General features: G+C 42.6%; 1 protein-coding gene across 3 annotated transcripts in view; it reads right to left on the reverse strand.

Annotated features, from left to right (window-relative positions):
* Slc24a3 (solute carrier family 24 member 3) overlaps positions 1-19909 on the reverse strand; it is a 735644-nt gene that overhangs the window by 101915 nt on the left and 613820 nt on the right. For all 3 annotated transcript variants that reach the window (XM_070006676.1, XM_070006675.1, XM_070006677.1), the window contains 3 exons: positions 16760-16834; positions 11730-11814; positions 11260-11363 (listed from right to left, as the gene is read on the reverse strand). In XM_070006676.1, coding sequence (XP_069862777.1) covers positions 11260-11363; positions 11730-11814; positions 16760-16834 — 264 coding nt within the window. The remainder of the gene's footprint in view (positions 1-11259; positions 11364-11729; positions 11815-16759; positions 16835-19909) is intronic.

Here is a 19909-nt window from a genome sequence, read left to right on the forward strand (position 1 = left end):
ACCAAACCACCTAGCTCCAAATCCACGCTCTGCTATTCCTACATGTGTGGCCCAGGGCAAGTTTCTCTACCTCCTTCTTTCTGTTCTATTTTCTCCTCTGGAAAATGAGAAAAACAGTACTTACATCATAGTACTGGTTGAAAGAAGGATTAAATGAGTGAATACATATAATTTTGTATTAAACCAACTGGGATCCCAATAAAGATTAGGTATTAACACAAATGCTGTTCTCAATTTAAAAAATAGATAATAACAAGGAGCAGAAGTTGTATACTGTCTTTAAAAAAGGAAAAACAAGATGCCACCGGGGGGAGGCAGGACACATGGTTTTAGAAGCTGTGATAATCAAAGACAGAGCAAGAGAGTGGAAAAAAATAAGGTTCACAACGTAATGGCCAAGATCTGAAAATGACGAAGGTCAAGGGTCAATGTTTTACAACAGCTGCACCTAGTCTTTGAGTCTCCCAGCTGTTGGCTACCGCATCAAATACACAAATTCCAATTTTCCATGCCCCAACTACAGCGGCAATGTCATCTTGGAGAAAAAAGTCACAAATAAATAAAGCACACGAGGCCAGTTTTCTTTCCCATCTCCCAGGGAAGGGAGGAAGGAACTTAACCCTTCTGCACGTACAAAGTAAATGGCCCCTTTGGTAGAGCCAGAGGAGGGACAGAGTATCCTTTGCCAGTGAAAATAAGATATTTGGTCCATGAGCTCTCCATGCCCCAAATGATCTGCACATTAGCTGGACAGGCTAATGAATGGCATTTGTTTTTCTCACTTGGAGATTCAGGCTCAGGTCCAGTCTTAAGGTTTCCATTTAATCGCAGAGTTGTATTTCCCCTGCAGGAAAGAGCAGCTGGATCGGGAGGGTATACATGTCTTACTTCACATCTGTCAAAGGAGATTGGCTTGGGAGGAGAAGGATTGACCTTGAAAGATGTTTTTTTTTTTCCTTTTTCCTTTATATTATAAAAACAGCACAATTTAAAAAAAACCTCTTCAATTTTTTTTTCTCTTTTTTCACTTTAAAGTTGTAAACTGAATCTCTGTTGCTCACTGGCTTAGCGAGGAGAGATAGGGATGGCTAGGAGCTCAGAGAACTTGTAATAAGGGCATTTCAATGATTTTTGCATCACAATATGTGCTGATCCAATAGGCAACAGCTAGCTGGCTGAAGAGCTAGCTGGGAAAGAGGCTGAGAGAGGAGAGGACAGAGAACATGATGGGCTGAGCAGACTAGTGTAAAGGCTGGGACACTCTCCTGATTCATTTCTTGTTTTACCACAGCCAAGCCAGGCAGTCTGTGAATCTTCATCTATTTGAAATTCACAAAGTCAGGCTCATCTGGAGATGGGCAGTGCTAGCCAAGGCTTAGGTGTCACTCTATGTGGGATTCTGCAAAGAGCCAATCAGCACATTCATTACATTGTCACCAACGGGAGTCCAGGCTGGCTCCTTGAGAGAACTGGGTGCTCAGAGAGGTTGGGCCATGCTGCCAGAGACTACGACTCTCCAGCTGAGGGACGTTTTAGTGTGGGCTGTGAAATTAAATTGAAAATTAATTTTCAATTAAAAAAATAAAATCTCAGTATTTATTTCAGTGTATATCTCCCAAGGTCACCTTCAACACACAATAGTCAACTTCAGGATATGCTGAATGTAGTCTGTCTACACTCTGAAAACACTCTTCTAAGTGCTCGTGGCCAATCTGTAATCATTAGTAGAGTCAACAAATATTCTTTAAAATGTCCTGAGTAAAAAATGTCCTAATGTCTTCCATGATTTGTCTTATTGCATCAAGCCTATTTTCAGTCCATCAGCAAATCCTTTCAGCCACATCACCAAACCATTCTGAAAACTACTCAAGGTAGGCCACAGACTTTCTGTCTGGTCTCCTTGCTTTCATCTTCCCCCCATAGAGACCTTTCTCAACAAGGTAGCCAGAGTAATTTCCCTAAAGGATTAATCAGAAAATGCTAGTCTATGGAGTTAAATACTTCAGTGGCTTCCCATTATATCCAAATTCTCATCAGGACCCTGGATCAGACTTGATCTTTTCCTGTCACCTTCCCTAAACTCTCTTTTCACCACATTCACTCCTCCTCCTGAACGAGGCTTGAAATTGGCCTTTTTTTTTCTGACCCTCATCTATGCCAGGCTTAGTCATGTATACCTATTCTCCTTTCTACCTGGTATTTTCTTCTCCTAGACCTGTATATGGGGCTGCCCACATAATCCAGTGTTCTTTTGGTATACTTTCCCTGATCAAGCTCACTAAAGCCAGTTCTCCACCTCCCCCACCTGTCATTTTCTAGCCTACTCCCCAATGCATTTCCACTTTCATTTTTAAAATCATTTATTGGTCCACATGTTCTTTTTCTATGATTTATTACTGGTCTACAAGCTCTAGGATAGCAAGAATCTTTCCTATTTTGTTCACTTATCATGCCCTGTGCCTGTATGTACATAATAGTCAGTGAACAGAAGGCAACATTAAACTGTTAATTCTGTTTTATGACTTGTCTTGGGTTCTTCTCAAAGAGTTTCTACTGTTTCAATTTTCCTGCATTCAGTGTGCCTAAAAACAAGTTGTGACATCGATCCAACCACCAGGATTTCAGGCACTCAGCTTATCAAAGATCATCTGAAGCTGGGTAGTGGTGGCTCACACCTGTAATCCTAACTACTCAAGAGGCTGAGAGCTGAGGATCGTGGTTAAAAGCCAGCCCAGGCAGGAATGTCTGTGAGACTCTTATTACCAATTAACCACCAGAAAACCAGAAGTGGCACTGTGGCTCAAGTGGCAGAGTGCTCGCCTTGAGCTGAAGAGCTCAGGGACAACACCCAGGCTCACAGTTCAAGCCCCAGGACCACCACCACCACCAACAAAAAGATCATCTGAGTGCTAAGCAGTAGCCAGCACTACTCTTCCTATGTTGTTGGAGGCTATATTGGGAATCAGATAGAAACTAGTTGGACTCTGGGGGAGCTTATAGTCTAGCACCATCACTCTTTCCTGGCAGAAAAGAGATTGATTGGTTATAACTTTGAAGCCACATCATGCATTTCATGGTTGCTGAGGATGGAGATGGTCACTGGATGCACAGCTTCCTATTGCTCTTGGCACTGCTGTTTGCTTACTCTAGCATATGAAGCCAGCAGACCAGCATTTCCCAGTGTTTCCAGGGGCAACGGCTGTCTGTGTGTTCAGATGGGGTGTTTCCTCTACTTGAGGAGTGACTCATGAGTGTAGCAACACTTGAATCAGAAAGTACATTTTAAGCAGTAACATTTTCTTCTCAAAGTGGAAGACAGTAGTATTTTTTCCCACTACATTAAACCATCAGCCTTTGCAGAGTTTCCTTCATTTTTGAAAGCCCTTTGTAAGACAGTACCTGTTCTCTCAGGCACTCACTGTAGACCTTACTATGTGTCTCCTTCCTAGTTCATTATCCCACTGTATTAATATCTCTGTTTTTCTATCCACCCATCATTTATTCATCCATCCATCCATCCTGCATCCATCTACTTTCCTACATATCTATCTACCCACCTACTTATCTAACAATCTACCAATCAACCATCCTTGTTGGAGTCTTAGCATCCTTCAGCCCAATTCTAGAAGGCAAGTTTTTTTCAGAAGATTGCTTACTCTGTGATTTTCTTGAGGGCCAGCCTAGCTTTGGTTCACTTAGGTATGAGCCAACCAAGAGATTCCAGAGCCCAACCAAGAGCCCAGAGCCCACTTGTCTGAAATGAAGTGTGGTATGCACTGTGTCCTGGAAGGAAATGGCTTTGTGTCAAGAGCTAAGACTCTGTTCTTGAGAGGATTGGTAATGGCTCATTGGTAATGGTGGCAAGGCACTGGGCTCCTTGTATAGTCTATGCCAGTACCAGCGAAACACTTTCCAAGGATATAGGTGCTGATTCAAAGCTCACTTCCCAGGGTGATGATGTGAGGCTTAATTATGTGAAAGGGATTTACATCCACAGCTGCCAGGAAGAGCACATCTGGCTTTCTTCCTCACATTTTGTGATGATGCTTCTGACATCTCAGTTATGGCTGCATTTGGCCTTGCTGGGCACAAGGGAAGTGACCTCTTCATTTTCTTCTGCAGAGCTGAGTAGTGATATACTCAGCACATCTCTTGTAAACTCAAATGTGAACAAAAACACTAATAAAGCATTACCGTGACCACTAGAAGTCATTTCTAATGGTCCCACTCTCTATTGATTGGGAAATAAAAACAAATTGAACAGAAGGACTCAGAGGAGTGGTTGAGTGGAGTGATTTTGAGACTGCCTGGACAATGGAGTAGGATGACAGCTAACCTTCAATAACACACCAAGTTCTGAACCAAGTTCTGGGAAATCTGTAGGGAAAAAGATGATCGATATCCTGGCTCATCAGGGAAATGCAAATTGAAAGCACAGCGAGGTACTATTCATGCTCACAACTGCCAGAATGGTCAGAAAGAAAACAAAGTAAAACTGATAATACCACATGTTGGTGCTGATGACAAGTAACCAGAATCTTTAACATTGTTGATGAAAATAGAATAGTTCAACTATTTTGAAAAGCTGTTTGGCATTTTTTTTCTTAATCAAACACGCCATCCAATGCAGTAATACTACTAGGTTATTTGCTCAATAGAAATAACAAATATATGCCAACAGAAAATCCTGGGGTAGCAATCTGTGCCTTTTACCGTTCATGTGTGGCTAAGCATGGTGGCAGAACAAGCCTTTCCCTTTCACCACTTACCTTTGTATTAGAACTAGAGACTAAAACCTATACATCTTGGGTGGAACTGATCAGATGTTTATCTCCAGGAGAGAAAAGATACGGGTAGGTGGTTTGTGATCAACCTAAATCAATAGGGCAATGCAAGTGCCTTCACCAGAATGGTTTAATCAGACCTGAGTTGGCCCAACAAGATTTTATAGGATGATGCTAAGTGGAGGTTGGAGGGTGGTGTGGGCAGGAAGTTATACTCTTTCTCTTTCTTGATCAATGTGATATGTATATATCAGCCCTGAAACTGTCTCTGTCATTTTCTGCTATGAAGGAAAACCAGTCTCAGGAAGGAGACAGAGGAGATGAGAGACAAAAGGATAATGAAAATAGGGCTGGATCCTTGATCATATCATACCTGATGTCCACTTTCCTCTGAATTTATTGGTATTAAAACACCAATTAATTCTCTTTGTTTAAGGTGCTAACTGGAAGGATTAGAAGAGTAACTCAAGTCATGGGGTACTTGTCTCGAATGTGCAAGGCCTAAGGCCCAATCCCCAGTCAGTCAGTCTGTCTCTCACACATACACAATGCCAGTTAGAGTTGGATAATTTTTGTTACCTGAAACTAAAAGCCTCTTAACTAATCTAAATGTGGATCTGTGAATGGATCTGATTTCAGAAGACTGTTCAAAGAGGTAAATGAAACCAGAAAACAAGTTCTGGAAGACAAAGTCAAAGCTAACACAGAGATGTGAGGTAAAAAGATAGGGAGGCAATCTAAATGGAGCAGCTCAGGGCTTGGAACTCTGAAGCCTGGAAATAAGTGTCTTGCATAAAGATCCTGGCACTCGGCCAGGACCCGACCTAGAGGTGAAGAAGGTAGGAACAGCCAGAGAGAAGAAACTACCTGAAAAACGAGGAGATTGCCTCAGGCAAATGGCCAGTTACATGACTAGGACATCAAAGGGAGACTGTTCATGCTACAGGGCTGCCTGTACTTTCTTTCTGGCCAGCATTAGCCTAAGAATGTGAATGCAGCTGTTGGAGCTGAAGCAGATTCAGATGCTCTTCCCATTTAGTTGGCCTGGGAGTGGGGCTAGGGATCTGCATTCAGACAGGGACCTCCTTCTTGACTAGGTAGCTTGTAAAAGACACAGGGAGAAACTCTGTTTTCTTGGGTCCTAAAATCCAATGACTGCTCCAAAGGCCATGGCACTGGCCTTCGTTCACTCCCGCACCATGCATTCTGCTTTCCTGCCACTCACAGCACCTATTATCAAAACAGCCTGCTTCTGACCCCTTAGTTCCTCCATGCCTCAGGGAATCTCTTTTTGTATCCTTTCATCTCCCTTAAAATAGTGGGAAAAAAGCCTTTAACTCTATTTGTAGGCTTAGCCACTGGTAGCAAATGGTTTTTCAAGCCTTGCCTTTCCCAGTCCCTCTTGAGGATCTGAATGCTTTCCAGAACTGGCACATGACAGGCCATGTGTTAGGTTTTATCTGGGGGAACAGAAGGCTAGGAACCCAGGTATAAACTGGGATGGTCTGTAGAGCTCCTTTTATGCTTATCAGCCCAAACCATCCCTATGCCCTGCGAAAGATGCTGTGTGATTAGCTTTTAGATGGTTCCAGGCTGGGTTGAGTACTTTCATCATCAGTCTTGGACTCCATCTTGTACTGATATGTCCATTCTTTGCATTGTCTTCAGGCTGTACAGGCCAGACTTATAAAGTACATGTAAAAATCTCAGGTGAATCATGAGATACAGTAATTACATCTTGATATTTTAAGAGCATAGTGAGAAGAGAATAGTTTTTACAGTCAGCCAACTTGTCTGTTCTGGTCGTAACTACATGGGTAGACCTTCTCCCCAAGCTTTCAGTATCTACTTTCCTGTGGTCAGTAAGAATGGCATTATCTCAAAACTCAGCAGTGTATTTCTACAAACATTCCCAGAACATTGAGTAGGGGGCCTGCATATTAGAGAGGCTTAATAAAGAATAGTTGGGCCTTTTTAATAGCTATTGTTTTTGTTTTATTTGTCAGTTGTGGGGCTTGAACTCTGGGCCTGGGCACTGACCCTCAGCACTTCAGCTCAACGCTATCACTCTACCACTTGAGCCATGGTGTCACTTCCGGTTTTCTAAGTGGTTTATTGGAGGTAAATCTCATGGACTTTCCTGCCTGGTCTGGCTTTGAATCGTGATCCTCAGATCTCAGCCTCCTGAGTAACTAAGATTACAGATGTGAGGCCACTGGCCCCCAGCTTTTAATAGTTATTCTTAAGGTAATATAGAGAAGTCAGCCAATAAGTCCTGGCTTATGATAATCTGACTTAATAATCATGTCAGGTAATAAATACTTTTTGGGGGGGCAATGTCACACCTTCCTTCCTTCTCAATAGCTTTTTTTTTTTTTTTTACATTATAAGACATACTCTAACTGCAAGATGTTCTGGTTCTGGGCTCTTGTTTGTTTGTTTTTGTTTTTTTCCCCAGCACTGAAGATTGAACCCAGGGCTTCACACATGCTAGGTAAGTGCTCCATCAATGGGCTATATCCCTAACCTATTGCTCAGATCTTTGAATAGTCCACTAGTATTGATGCTTGTGTTTCCTCCAGTGGAGTTGAAGATGAAGCTCAACATGGCTTATTTTAAAGTTTTAGTCTTGATTCTGCTTTATGGGCCCCCTTATACATACCTACTTGTAACATTTCAGGTCCTTTTAATAGTCAATGCCAGTCTAGCTGGATATTCTGTGGGCCCCAAAGTCCATTCTGTTGATGCTCAACAAACCATGATTGCTAGAGAATTCATATTCCTTAAAGAGAAACCTTAACCAATGAATGATAGAAGTTGGTGGGTGACATGAAATTATTCAGAAATAACTTGCTCAATAGCATATTTTCCATAGCTGCCTCTTCTTCCCTACCTCACTTCCTCTGAGTTTTGCTGGCATTTCATGGGGTTACCTTTCAAAATTAACTACTTGCACTTGAATGTTTGCTTAGTGTCTCCTGAGGATACTGAAACAAAGGCCAGTTTCAATTCAGACCTGCAACTTCTACTTAGTTTTAACAGCCAGTTCAGATAGGGTGTATCTGAAGAAAGGTAAACTCAGCCAAGATTAGATGGGCCTTGCCAAAGAACATCAGGAACATTCTGAGGATGCCAGAAGCCAATGTGGAAGCTCTTTATAATAAGCTGGAGCCATCTGCCGGCCTGTAATAACCAGAAGATGAAGTCCTAATCTGGGATGCAGTTAAACTGTTTACTCTCTGTTTGTGGTTTTGTATTTAAAGCTTAACATGCTCTGAATGCTGGATTTAAGTTCATAAGCACATTGTTTTACAAAATTGGCATGAAGTCCTTTCAATGCAATATGTAAAATTGCATCAAGACCTTCTCTCTTCAGTATTATTCTTTATTCTTAAAAGAAAAATCAACCTGGTAGGACCACAGACCTGTAAATGTCTTGCAGGAATGCCAAGAACAACTCTCCAAGCCAGTTTCTAAGAAGCAATTTCCGTCCAGTCCCATAAAACTCCCCAAAGCACCTTAGGCGAACACTGAAACATTGGGTATGTTTGCAAACTGCAAATACAGCAGACATTTAATTACACTGAATTCATCAAAACCCTAATTGAGACAGGAGCTCAAACCTTACAGCTTAATTACTTTAATTTCAGATGGGTAACAGACTTCGTCATGTACTGCCCTTTATACTGAAATTCGTTAGAGAGAGACCCACAGACGCTCACTAGTAATTCTCCCAGCCAAATGAAGCTGCAGATCAACATAAATAATAATGCTAAGTGAGACCCATGATTGGATTTACTAATCACGTCAATTCCCAATTTCTATCCTTTGCCATAATGTTCCACTGAACCAGCTCTGCCTCCTGGGAAGGTTTCTGTGAATGCAAAGTAGGCAGTTTTCATTTCTAGTTTTTATTTTCTTGAAAAAAAGGACCCAGATTTTTATTTTCCCACTCATCAGACAACATCGACCCCAGTGCTAGTCCTCTAAAACTGTCCTGTTAATATCTTATTTTGATTCTCAGTGAGTAGACTTTTGTAACTTCCTCCTTTTTGCCCATCCTGTGTCTGGTGGGAACCCCTCATGCTCCTTACTTTCACCAAGTAAGTTGTCTAATTTCCCAGTGTGGTGGTAGAACTCTAGGGACTGGAGTTGATAATGGTATGTAACTTGTAGTGACATCCTGGGGGACCAGGTACTAGTAATGTTTGCATGTCTAGTTTCATGTTGGTGGCAATGTTAGCACATAGCAGTGCTTCTACCCACTCTGTAGATAAGAAACTGAGACTTAGAGAGAGGTAACTTTTCCAAAGTCCCTTATTCAGAAAATGACAGAGTCCAAATGTATTCTTAGGCCAGTCAGATTTCCCCTGTCCATGTTCCTTCTAAAAAACAATTTTGCTTCCTCTACAAAGACTTTTAGAGTTCTACAAAACCCTGGAAAAGAGAATTGGATAGTTTTGGAAACCTCCAAATGGGAACAGGACAAAGGAAGTTGGAAGGAACATCTGGCTCCCAGAGTCACTATAAGGACTTATATACCAATCCTGGCTGTTACTTCTCTCTCTTGTTAGGTCGAGTTGTGAGATGACCCAGCACAGATGCAGGGATAGACAGCAGCATTTGCTGAAGTTCAGGCAGCCATGTGCCCTGGAGGCAGGCATTCTAACCAAGCTGATGATGAACTGTGTTGCTGATGAGTTATGCGCTACATATGCATTCAAGCCATTTCCTAAGTAATTAGTTGTGTGTGACACTGACTAGACCCCACCCAGTCATTTGTTTCGAGTCTACATGATCTCTTCCCCCTTTGGGCTTGCTTTTCAATCAAGCTTCAGGTACAAATGACTAATGAACTAATGACAACACTAATAATGGCCAGCCTAATAATCATAGTGCTAAAGGTGACAATGCTAATTAAGAGAGTGTTAATAGCAACAGACTCCATTGGTGTGACTATTCATCTCTGGGAGGCAAAAAGGAGGTGACCAAGCAGAGGCAAGCAACAAGCACCAAAGGCAATATATGCCAACCACATACACAGGAGGATTATAAAAGCTCTGTAGTGCAGGCCCACAAAATCTAAGACAGTAGATCACTGGGAAAATAGAAAACATTCAGTCCAATGAGCTGGGCAAATCATCATGAGCTGAAACAACTGTCTAGAAGTCCCTTTTCAGAAGGATCCTATCTGCCTGGGAACCCTGGAGCTGATTATTGACAAGATCAGGATGACCAGCTTGTTGGGCACCAGTGGCTCACATCTATAGAATCCTCAGCTACTCAGGAGTCTGAGATCTGAGAATTGCTGTTCGAAGCCATCTCAGGCAGACAACTCCAAAGAACCAGCACAAAGCAGAAGTGGAGGTATGGCTCAAGAGATAGAGTAGCATCCATGCATGGAAAAAGCAAACTATGAGCATGAAGCCCTGAATTAAAGTCCTAATACTGGAAAAAAATTACCCCTCTCCCTGTTACTTAAGAGTGTGACAAACAAACACAATCTGGCAATTCAGACAAACCAATGACATGAAAAGGCGGTAGTAAGAAATGGGCTATAAAGTCCAGCAATGGTGCACCTAAATGTACCTTGATGGGTACTCTTGAGTCTGCACCAGGGATGCCTGCTGGCTGCTGAAAAGAGATGGTGGCTGGCACAGGGTCAAGGAGAAAGCTGTCAGGAGATGCTGTCTGTAGCCCTTCATGTCAACCAGCCACTTCCAGCAGGGCACAGCACCAACCATATCAAAGCTGCTGACTGGGTGAATATGGTCACTGATTATGGTTAGTATTACAAGTGGAGTCACACTTCACTGGACTTCTAGAAGCTGCTTTTTCTAGAAGTTTCTTTCCTCCCTAGAAGCAATTGGGCTGACTGACAGCTTCACCCTTAGGTGACTTCTAATCAAATTCCCAAGACTTTGTAAAGTAGATACCAATATTCATGAGACAATTCCTGGCAGTAGGCAACATATAGGCCTGCATGCCCCCATTGAACTCCTAAAGCAGCCAAAGCAAACACAGAAATAAAATGCCACCTCTGTAGGAAGAAAAGCTGTGTCTGAAACTGACTACCTCAAATTATTTTGGCAGAAAAAATGTGGGTCTTTTCCTATTCTTCATTTTCTCTCATTTATTTTATTTCCTCTGGGCTAAACCAGACTGAAAATTGTTTTAGTTCGTCCTAGTCCACATCAGTAGCCCATCAATATGAGCGATACTTTCAAATTCATAACTTCTGTCTTTCAGGATGGCTATTATTTATAGAGAACTGATGATTCTATGCCTCATCAATCTTCAGAGATGGCCATTCCAGCTGGTCCAACTTTGTAGGGTACAAGACTCCAACTTACCATTTCCCAAGATCACCAATCCCTGATGTAGTTGTACCCCAGCAAGAAAAACCCATCTCTGCACTATGCCCCTCAACTCCAGATTCCCTGCTTCACCACCAGAAAAGAGCTGTCCTTCTTACCTGCCCTGCAAAGAGTCCACAGACACCAATGATGCACAGGATGTTGAACACTGCAGAGCCCACAATGGTGCCAACTCCTACATCGCCCTTGGTGATGAAGACCCCTGAAACACAGACTAGATGTCAGCCTGCCTCAAGTAGCCTAGCTATATCCTAGTGGGACTTGGTGACCTTTCCAAATACAGGATTATTCTCATGATCTACAGGAAACAACTGAGGATTGATGGGAGCTTCGCAAAGGGGAAACTGATTTATGGGTCCTGGGTCTGGGTCAAGTTCAAATAGGAAAAAAGTATCACTTAAATAAGCCAACAGCACTGTGGGAGACTGATGCTCTGCTTAGGGCCCCCTGGACTTCACTTGCTATCATGGCCAACAATTCCAGCTTGGGAGCCACTATCTCTACAGCACTTTGCTTTAACGTAGGCAAAGGCTGAGATGTGTTCCCTTGCCCTCATGTGGTTACGTACCTATGACTGATGTAAACAGCTCTGGGGCTGAGCTGCCTGCTGCCATGAATGTAGCCCCTGCCACATCTTCACTGAGGTGCAGACGCTGTGGAAGAAAAAAAGACAAAGCACAGGTGAGTTGGGATCCCAACGGGGAGTGCAGGTGAGCATGGTTCCTAAGGTCTCAATCCCTGAAAAATGAAGGGTCAGGGCTTCAGTGTGACCTGGGGCTTGGCTCTGATCTTCAGACCTTCTGAATTTCCTTCTCCTTCCAGAGCCCAGACACTCCTCCTGGACCTTGCTCAGACAAAGCTCCTCTCCCCACCCTTCTTAGGCAGGATTCTGGAGGGGACACATGGCTTTCAAGAGTCAAAGGCTCTGCGGAAGAATGAGGAGTTACCAAGTCCAAAGCATCCTGGGGTGTTCTGGGAGAAGGAGTGAGGAGCGAGGAGGCTGAAGCCACAGTAGACGGCAGGCACACTGTGACAGTGGGCGTTCACCTGTCCGACAGCAGAGCTGTGCTGTATCTTCAGTGTTGCCAGACACTATGATTTCAGAAGAGATAACAAGAGCCCAAATTTGTGTACAGCATGTCATGATTTTTCTAACACCTTGATAACTTCAGGCTGAATAAAGCTCGTGGGAAGCAGTTTTGGAGCTTTCATGTTATGATGATTAAAAAGGTGGCTCTGGGGGAAGGTGTGCCTGTGGGGCTCCCTTCTGATATTCACTCCCCGTATTTGACCTTCATATCTTGGGCAGCAGAGTCGGAGTGGAGCAGAAAGCCATCAAATGGCATCTCTGCTGAGGTGCCCCACACGATGGACTCTTTGGATGACCCAGGTTGTTAGAGCAAAAGGTGATTTGCAAGAGGACAAGTAATAAACACTAGAAGCTGTTTAGTGTCTTTATGTTTTCTGTACTCCATCCTGACCTAGCATGTGAGTTTCTGGCTCTCGGTGAGCAGTCAGTTCCTTTCTTGCATCCCAGACAAGACCACTAGTCTGGAATGCCATCCTCCCTTTCCCACAGCACCTGCACCCCCTTGCTCAGCCATAGAGGGGCAACATGGCCTTGGGAAAGCTACTGGCTCAATGGACTGATGGACAATGGACTGATGGACAATGGACTGTGGGGCAAGGAGCGGCATGGAGCAAGAACCCCAATGGAGGAGAAGAATTTGATCTTGCATCCTGGGTTCCTCAGCTCTGCACTCAACAGCACAACTTCTTACAAGGAGTGAAGAAAACCAAACCCATAAGGTATGGAAAACTTTGGCTCGGAGGGATGCTTGGATTATTCAGTCTTGTGGAGCAGAGGATGGCAAGGAAGATAGCCTGACACAGAGTTCAGATCTGTTGTGGCTGGTCTGCTGTGAGCCACAGTGGTGAGCTTTGCCCCTTCCCTCCCCCTAGGCTCCACAGCCTCTGAAGCTGACTCATGTCCTATTGCTCTCTTCTTCATCCAGTCCATTTGTTGCTTTTCCCATGTCTCCTTCCATTCACTATCTCATCTCCAATTTCCTTGATCCTTGGCAATATCCTGAGGTCTTAGAATCAGCAGCTAGAGACTTTCTTGCCTCTACACTTCTAATGGCTATGATATAGTCTGGGTAAGTCCAGGCTGCTTCTCGGGCATGGAAGAATTCCTTACTCTCCAGCCTGACATACAGGGATCCAAAGAGTTAATACAAGCCCTTGATCTGGGTCTGTAACTCCCAGGCTGGCCTCTAACCCACAAACCTCCTGACTCTGTCTCCTGGGTGCTGAGATTATGGGAGTGTATTATCCAGCCATCACATTTATATTTTCTTGAAATGTTTGGTCAATAAGATCTTTCCTTCAAGCACCACTCCTCTGGTCCTGTCCCCTGTACAGGCCCTGCCATGCCACCCCCAGCATCATTAATCCCTTTGCTCTTTCACTTTCTAAGTTCCCACACTTTATCCACCCTCTTAGTAGATAGCCATCTATATGTTTGTTAGCAAAGGAACCACAAGGATACTAAGCTCTGAAGATGTTTGTAGTGTGTACATATAACCTATAAATCTTTTATATGTAAATCATCTCTAGATTACTTCCTATGTAAATAATTGCTATACTGGCAGCAAATAATGACAAGAAAGAAGTATGTACATATTTAGTTCAGGTGGAACTTAAAAAAAAATACTTCCAATCTAAGGTTGAATGCTCAGATACAAGACTTACCACATAGAGAGCCAATGATATCATTCTAGAACCTGCCAATCCTTAAATGGAAAGAACAATACTGTATTTTGGTTTCCTCCACAGCCTTTGGCACAGAGCTGGGCCTAAGCAGAGCCTAGCTTAATATTTACTGCTTGGAAAGACCTACTGCTGCCCTGGAGACTTTATCATGGCTTCAGAGCTTTCTTGCTCTTCCCATCTGACTTCATCTTTGGTCCATAAGCTTCTGCTTATGCCCCAGGAACGAATGCTGTGGTTTCACCCTTGGTGAGCTTTTGTTGGTTTTTCTTCGATGCCCTCCCTTCCTTCTTCCCTTTCTCCCTCCCCCTGCCGCCTTTGCCTCTATTCACCCTAGACAGAGGATTTCCCAATGTGCTAGACATCTTTGTATGTCTCATGAAGAAACCTCCTTATGTTTAGTTGGGGTTTCACACAGGGAAAAGGGCAAACTGAGGTCTGGGCAGGTGAAGTGGGTGGTGTGGAGTAGGGACTTTGTTAACGCCAGGGCGTGGCATGTGCTTTCAGGATCACCATGACATCGGTCCTCTTCTTTCTTCCTTTTCCTTCACTTGCTTCCCACCAACCTCACTATTGTAAATGACTCTAAAGGATTGGAAACTAAGAATCTATCCCTAGCTATGATGTGTTGAATAATGTAGCTTTCTTTCCCAAATCATGATTCACAAAACCTGAAAACAATTTCCCTTTGAGCTTTCTCCCTTGCTCGGCTTTTGTCCCCCCCAAGGAACCACAGTATTGTGTCAGCAGGCAGAGTTAGGGACAGCACAAGGATAAGCTCATCTCTGTGGAGCAGAGGGGCAGGAAAGCATGGAGGGTAGAGCTCAGGCTGACAGGTTCAGATCATGATTCTTCCCCTAACTAGTTGGGTGATCTTGGAGCAAGTTCTCTCAAAGTCTCTAGGCTCTGTTTTCTCTGTTCCTACAGATCTATTCACAATAGTCAGCTGTGGAATCTCAACCAAGGTGTCCAACCAATGAATGGCTAAAGAAAATATGATGTCTATATAATGTATATGTGTATGTGTGTATAAATATTTAGTACCATGGTGTATTACTCAGCCATAGAAATGGAAGCTATGTTGTTTGTAAGGAAATGGATGCAATTCAAGCTCATCATGTGGAGTAAGGTAAGTTAAAAAAAGCCAAACATCAAAGGTTTTTACTCATTTGTGGAATTTTGACTTAAAATGATGATGAGGAGGAGGGGGAGGATGAAAATAATAATGGGACATGAATGTAAAAGGGGGACTGTCTGGGGCAGAAATCAGTATATTATTGTGGAGTGATTATTTATAAGTTCCAAAACAGTAAACAAACAAAAACAACCTTCTTGAATATAGAAGAAATGGCTTAAGTTAGTGATTCTCCAAGTGTGATTTCCAAGTAAGAATCCTTGACATCACCTGGGAACTTATTAGAAATGTAACTTCTAGCCATTTTCCTCCTTGTTCCCTAAGATCTACTGAACCAGATGCTGAAGGGAGGAGGATGGGAAGGAGATGCTGTCCAAGGTTTGAGGATCATTGACATAATAAAACTAGAGATCCAGATGGGAGCTCTGTCTGGGAGACACGTTCTCTGCTAACTAGGATGCCGAATGAACAATAAATGAATCATAAATTTAAATCTTGAAGATAAATCAAAACATGCCTCAGAATAGATGTAGAGATGAAAGAGAATGAGAGAGTCCTTAGATAGGGAAAATATGTTTTGATGAATGAGATTCAACATGCTCTTTGGCTAAGTGTTCACTGTGATGATCTATGATCTAGACACTTTCCTGGATCTCTGTGCCCAGTTCTTTTACCTTAGTGCCTTTTGGGTTTCCTCATGAACCTTGTCTGTAACATATACAGAGAGGAGTCTTGAGGGAAATGTGTGGTGTCACAGGATTCTTATCTTGAGACAGTACAGAAAGCAGAAGGAAATGGAGGATGGGAAAATAGAGGAAGAAAAGGACATAAGAAATGGCAAGATCTAAAAGAGGAAAAGAAAGTGGGGAAGCAAAACACAAAGGCAGATGGCCCTTCCTGAGGGCTCTAATCTGCAAATTCAACCAATGATGGCTGATAAACATTGGATAAAACTGTGTCTGTACTAAACATGCCTAATTTTTTTTTGGGGGGGGGTCAGTTGTGGGGCTTGAACTCTGGGCTTGGGTACTGTCCCTGAGCTCTTCAGCTCAAGGCAAATGCTCTACCACTTGAGCCACAGCGCCACTTCTGTTTTTCTGGTGGTTTATTGGAGATAAGAGTCTCACAGACTTTCCTGCCTGGGCTGGCTTTGAACTGTGATCCTCAGATCTCAGCCTCCTTAGTAGCTAGGATGATAGGTGTGAGCCACCAGCATCCAGCTCCAAATTTTTGTATTGAAAATTTTTGTTATTATTTCATAAGCAACATAGTTTGGCAGCTATCTTTACAGCATATGTACAGCATTTGATATTACATGTAATCTAGAGATGATTTAAGGTATAAAGGAGATATATGGAGTGCATGCAAATATGACTCCATTTTCCAAAAGGGAATTGAGCGGCCCCAGGTTATGGTATTCCCCAGGTCCCTTGGGGACACTTTGGGACAATTCTAGCACCAGTTATGGCTAAATGCAGCAGGAAAAGCTGGCTGGTTAAAGTCTGATGATCTGTTTATATTATGGAATGCTAAAGAGACTGAGCTTTTATGTTAATATTGTCCTCTTTCACACATGCAGGTGTCTGGCATCTAAGTCTCACCAGGATTTTAGCAAGGAGGCTGGAATCCAATCACAGCACAGGACCCATTCCAGGGCTTATCCAGACACACAGGGAATACAAGGGACATACCTCACAGATCTTTTCCAAGGAGGGGACGAAGAAGTCATCGCAAACAATGGCCAGTGCGTAGAACATGTACATGGCCTAGAAGAGAGGAGAAAAGAAAGAGGTAAGGTCAGGCAGAGCTGAGGGGCTGAGGGACTGGTCAGCCTCTGCTTCATCGATGTGCTTTGTTCTCACGAATGTACCCTCAGACTCACAGCAAGTAGAAAGTCTTTGCAATGCCTGCAAGACCTGATGGGAACTGGCCTCAGCTTCCTTTCTACCTCACTGCTGGGCATTGGCCTCTTGTCCTCATCCTCTTTCTCCATAGCATGCCATGGATGGCTGTTTCAGGACCCTGGAACTTGCTGTTCCTGAACACTTCTGCTCAGTATTTCAATGACCAACTCCGTGTTCCCCTCAGTTTCTCCCTCAAATGTCAACCTAACAGCCCACTTACCCCTTTTCATCTGCCCCCGCTCATTATAATTGATACTATATTAGGTTAATTTATCTGTTGAACTCCCCCATGAGAAATTTATAAGGACATTGAATTTATCTTATAATTATTGCCATATCTCCAGAAGTTGGTACAGGATTGGTGCCTCATAGGTAGTCTGAAATGAAGGAGAATAAACAGATGAACATTTCCAAACTGAGCTTGCTTATTATCCTGATCCCTGCAGGGCTGACTTTGCAAACCTGTTTCTACATCTTGGTCACCTATAAGCAGGCTAGCTCCTAGAAGTCTACCTTCTAGACAGAAATTACTTCACCTTATCTAACCTCATGTTTCCTCCACAAGAAATGAAATATCATTTGTTGGCTGACTACCCAACATTAATTCCCACTTTTTTTTTCTTTGCCAGTCCTGAGGCTTGAACTCAGCACCTGGGCACTATGGTAGAGCTTCTTTTGCTTAAGGCTAGTACTCTACCAAATGAACCATAGCACCACTTCTGGCCTTTTTCTGTTTATGTGGTACTGAGGAATCAAACCCAGGGCTTCATGGATGCTAGGCAAGCTCTCTACCACTAAGCCACATTCCCAACCCTTCCCATTCCTTTTTAAGGGAACCCCATTCCCTCCACATATTTTCAATGTTTGTGTTGACAAAGGGAGCCATTCCTCACCCTATGTTGCTACTTTTGGACAGGAAACTTGGGCTCTAGCTGCCACTGGCAGTCATACTGGAGGAAATTGGACTTGGGATGAAGTTAACCCTGAGTTGGAAAGCACTTGAGTCCTTAATGGGATCACTGAGTCATTTGCCATATATTACTAGAGTCCACTCTGTCTCGGGACTCTCTCAAATACTACAAGCATTGCTGAGGCCATGTTGATTTGGAGTTTCCCAATTACTTGTAGCCTAAAGCATCTACAATGGCTCAATTTCCAACAACCTCAATGAGTTGAGTTGTGGTTCAATGAATCTCCGCATCTTTTCCTGTTGAGAACAGGACTGCTCCACAACATGGAGTCCTCGATCCTCTCACCCCTGCTCCTCATCATAAGACACAGGTTAGCTACCAGAATTTATTCTGTCTTACAATGGTAGGAGAATAGAAAGTCTGATTATGGGGCTATGTAGAGATTAATAGAGAAGATATGAGAGAGGGCCTCTTTTCCTATTTAAACACTTCTCTCAGGTTTAGAGACGTTGGAGCCAGTTGTCCTACAAAAAGAACTCACCTGAGAATACTGCACACATGCATGCATACACACACACACGCACACACAAACACCTACCAACATTATGTGACACCAAACCCAGTTCAATCTGAAACCAAGTAAACTTTCCAATTTCATGAGCCTTGTATACTTAGGCTGTTTTGGGTTGAGTTTCTGTCACTCAAGAGTTGTCTTTCACAAAGCCTTCTGTAGCAACCTAAGTATAAAATGGTCTCAAGTTTTTGACTGTTGACTATTGAACTAATTGAGTCCCCTTTTTAGTCCTCTGTGTATGTGTGTGTGTGTGCATTCACACACATGCACACACATAAACATTTGTCCTTTCTGCCTGATTCTAAGATTCTAAAGTAAAATCTAACACTTCCGATTCTGGGAAACACCAGACAAATGCACAAATACATATTTATTCCCAAGCTGCTGGCTATGTAAAATTATCAGAAGTTAATAAAGTATACCATAGGGATGAGTTTTATAAACTATGATTCATTGTCCAATGTAACAATATTAAAAGGATTGAGGAACATCCACATTTTCATAAAAAATACATTCATAGTACATTGCTAAGTAAAAAGTGTTAAAAATAGTAATGTATATCTTTTGTTACATTTTCTAGGCATATGTGTTCTGTCTATATGCATATATACATAGAGTTTGTAAAGCCATTCATCACAGTAATAGCAATGGTTTCTCCATTGGTGTGACTCCTTTGAAAAATTATTATTCATAGAATTTCTATCTTTCCACTCTGAACTTGTCTTTTTGTGTGATTTTCTATGTAGGTAGTTGGTGTGTAGGTGTAAAGACCCTATTATGCTTCTCTAACCTCTGAGGATCTGGTAAGATGGACATACAGAGAAATCTTTAAAAATAACTTTTTATGGATTGACATATTAATAATCTGTACAAAATTATTTGCCTTTGTTGTTTTTAGAAGATTTCAATTTAAAAATAATTAATGCTGTATTTTACAGCCTGGTGGATAAGCCAGAAAAATCATATCCAAATTGTAATGGATTCAAACCCTCTTTTGCTATGTGACTTGGCTGATCCAATAATATGCAGGTCTTAACATTATCCTTGAAAGGACATCCAAATTCAGTAATTGAAACACAGAACTGCACATCTGTGGATTAACCAAGATCTAAATAAGCTGTCCATCACTGACATATTCAACTCACTGAAGCAGCCAGCACTGCTTAGAAGTCCATAAAACCATCTCACCCGGACCATGTTCCCATATTAAGTATTGATCTTGTTTCAAGGCAAGAAGCACCATCTAACACACTGTAATATCAATGCTTGGATTGGTATGAGGAATGAGTAAAAATACAGCAGAAATGGACTGAACTCTTAGTGCTTTTCAGGGTGATAGCTATGGAAAGCCACATTAGTTTGTATGCCTAAGGCAGGGAGAAGCAGGGAAGCTTGCTATCAACCAGACACCCTGTGAGACAAATCACCTCTGGAGATTCTCTGAAAGGCCTG

Source organism: Dipodomys merriami, unplaced genomic scaffold (assembly GCF_024711535.1).
Source record: "Dipodomys merriami isolate MVZ:Mamm:240054 unplaced genomic scaffold, mDipMer1.0.p SCAF_7, whole genome shotgun sequence".
NCBI classification, from domain to species: Eukaryota; Metazoa; Chordata; class Mammalia; order Rodentia; family Heteromyidae; genus Dipodomys; species Dipodomys merriami.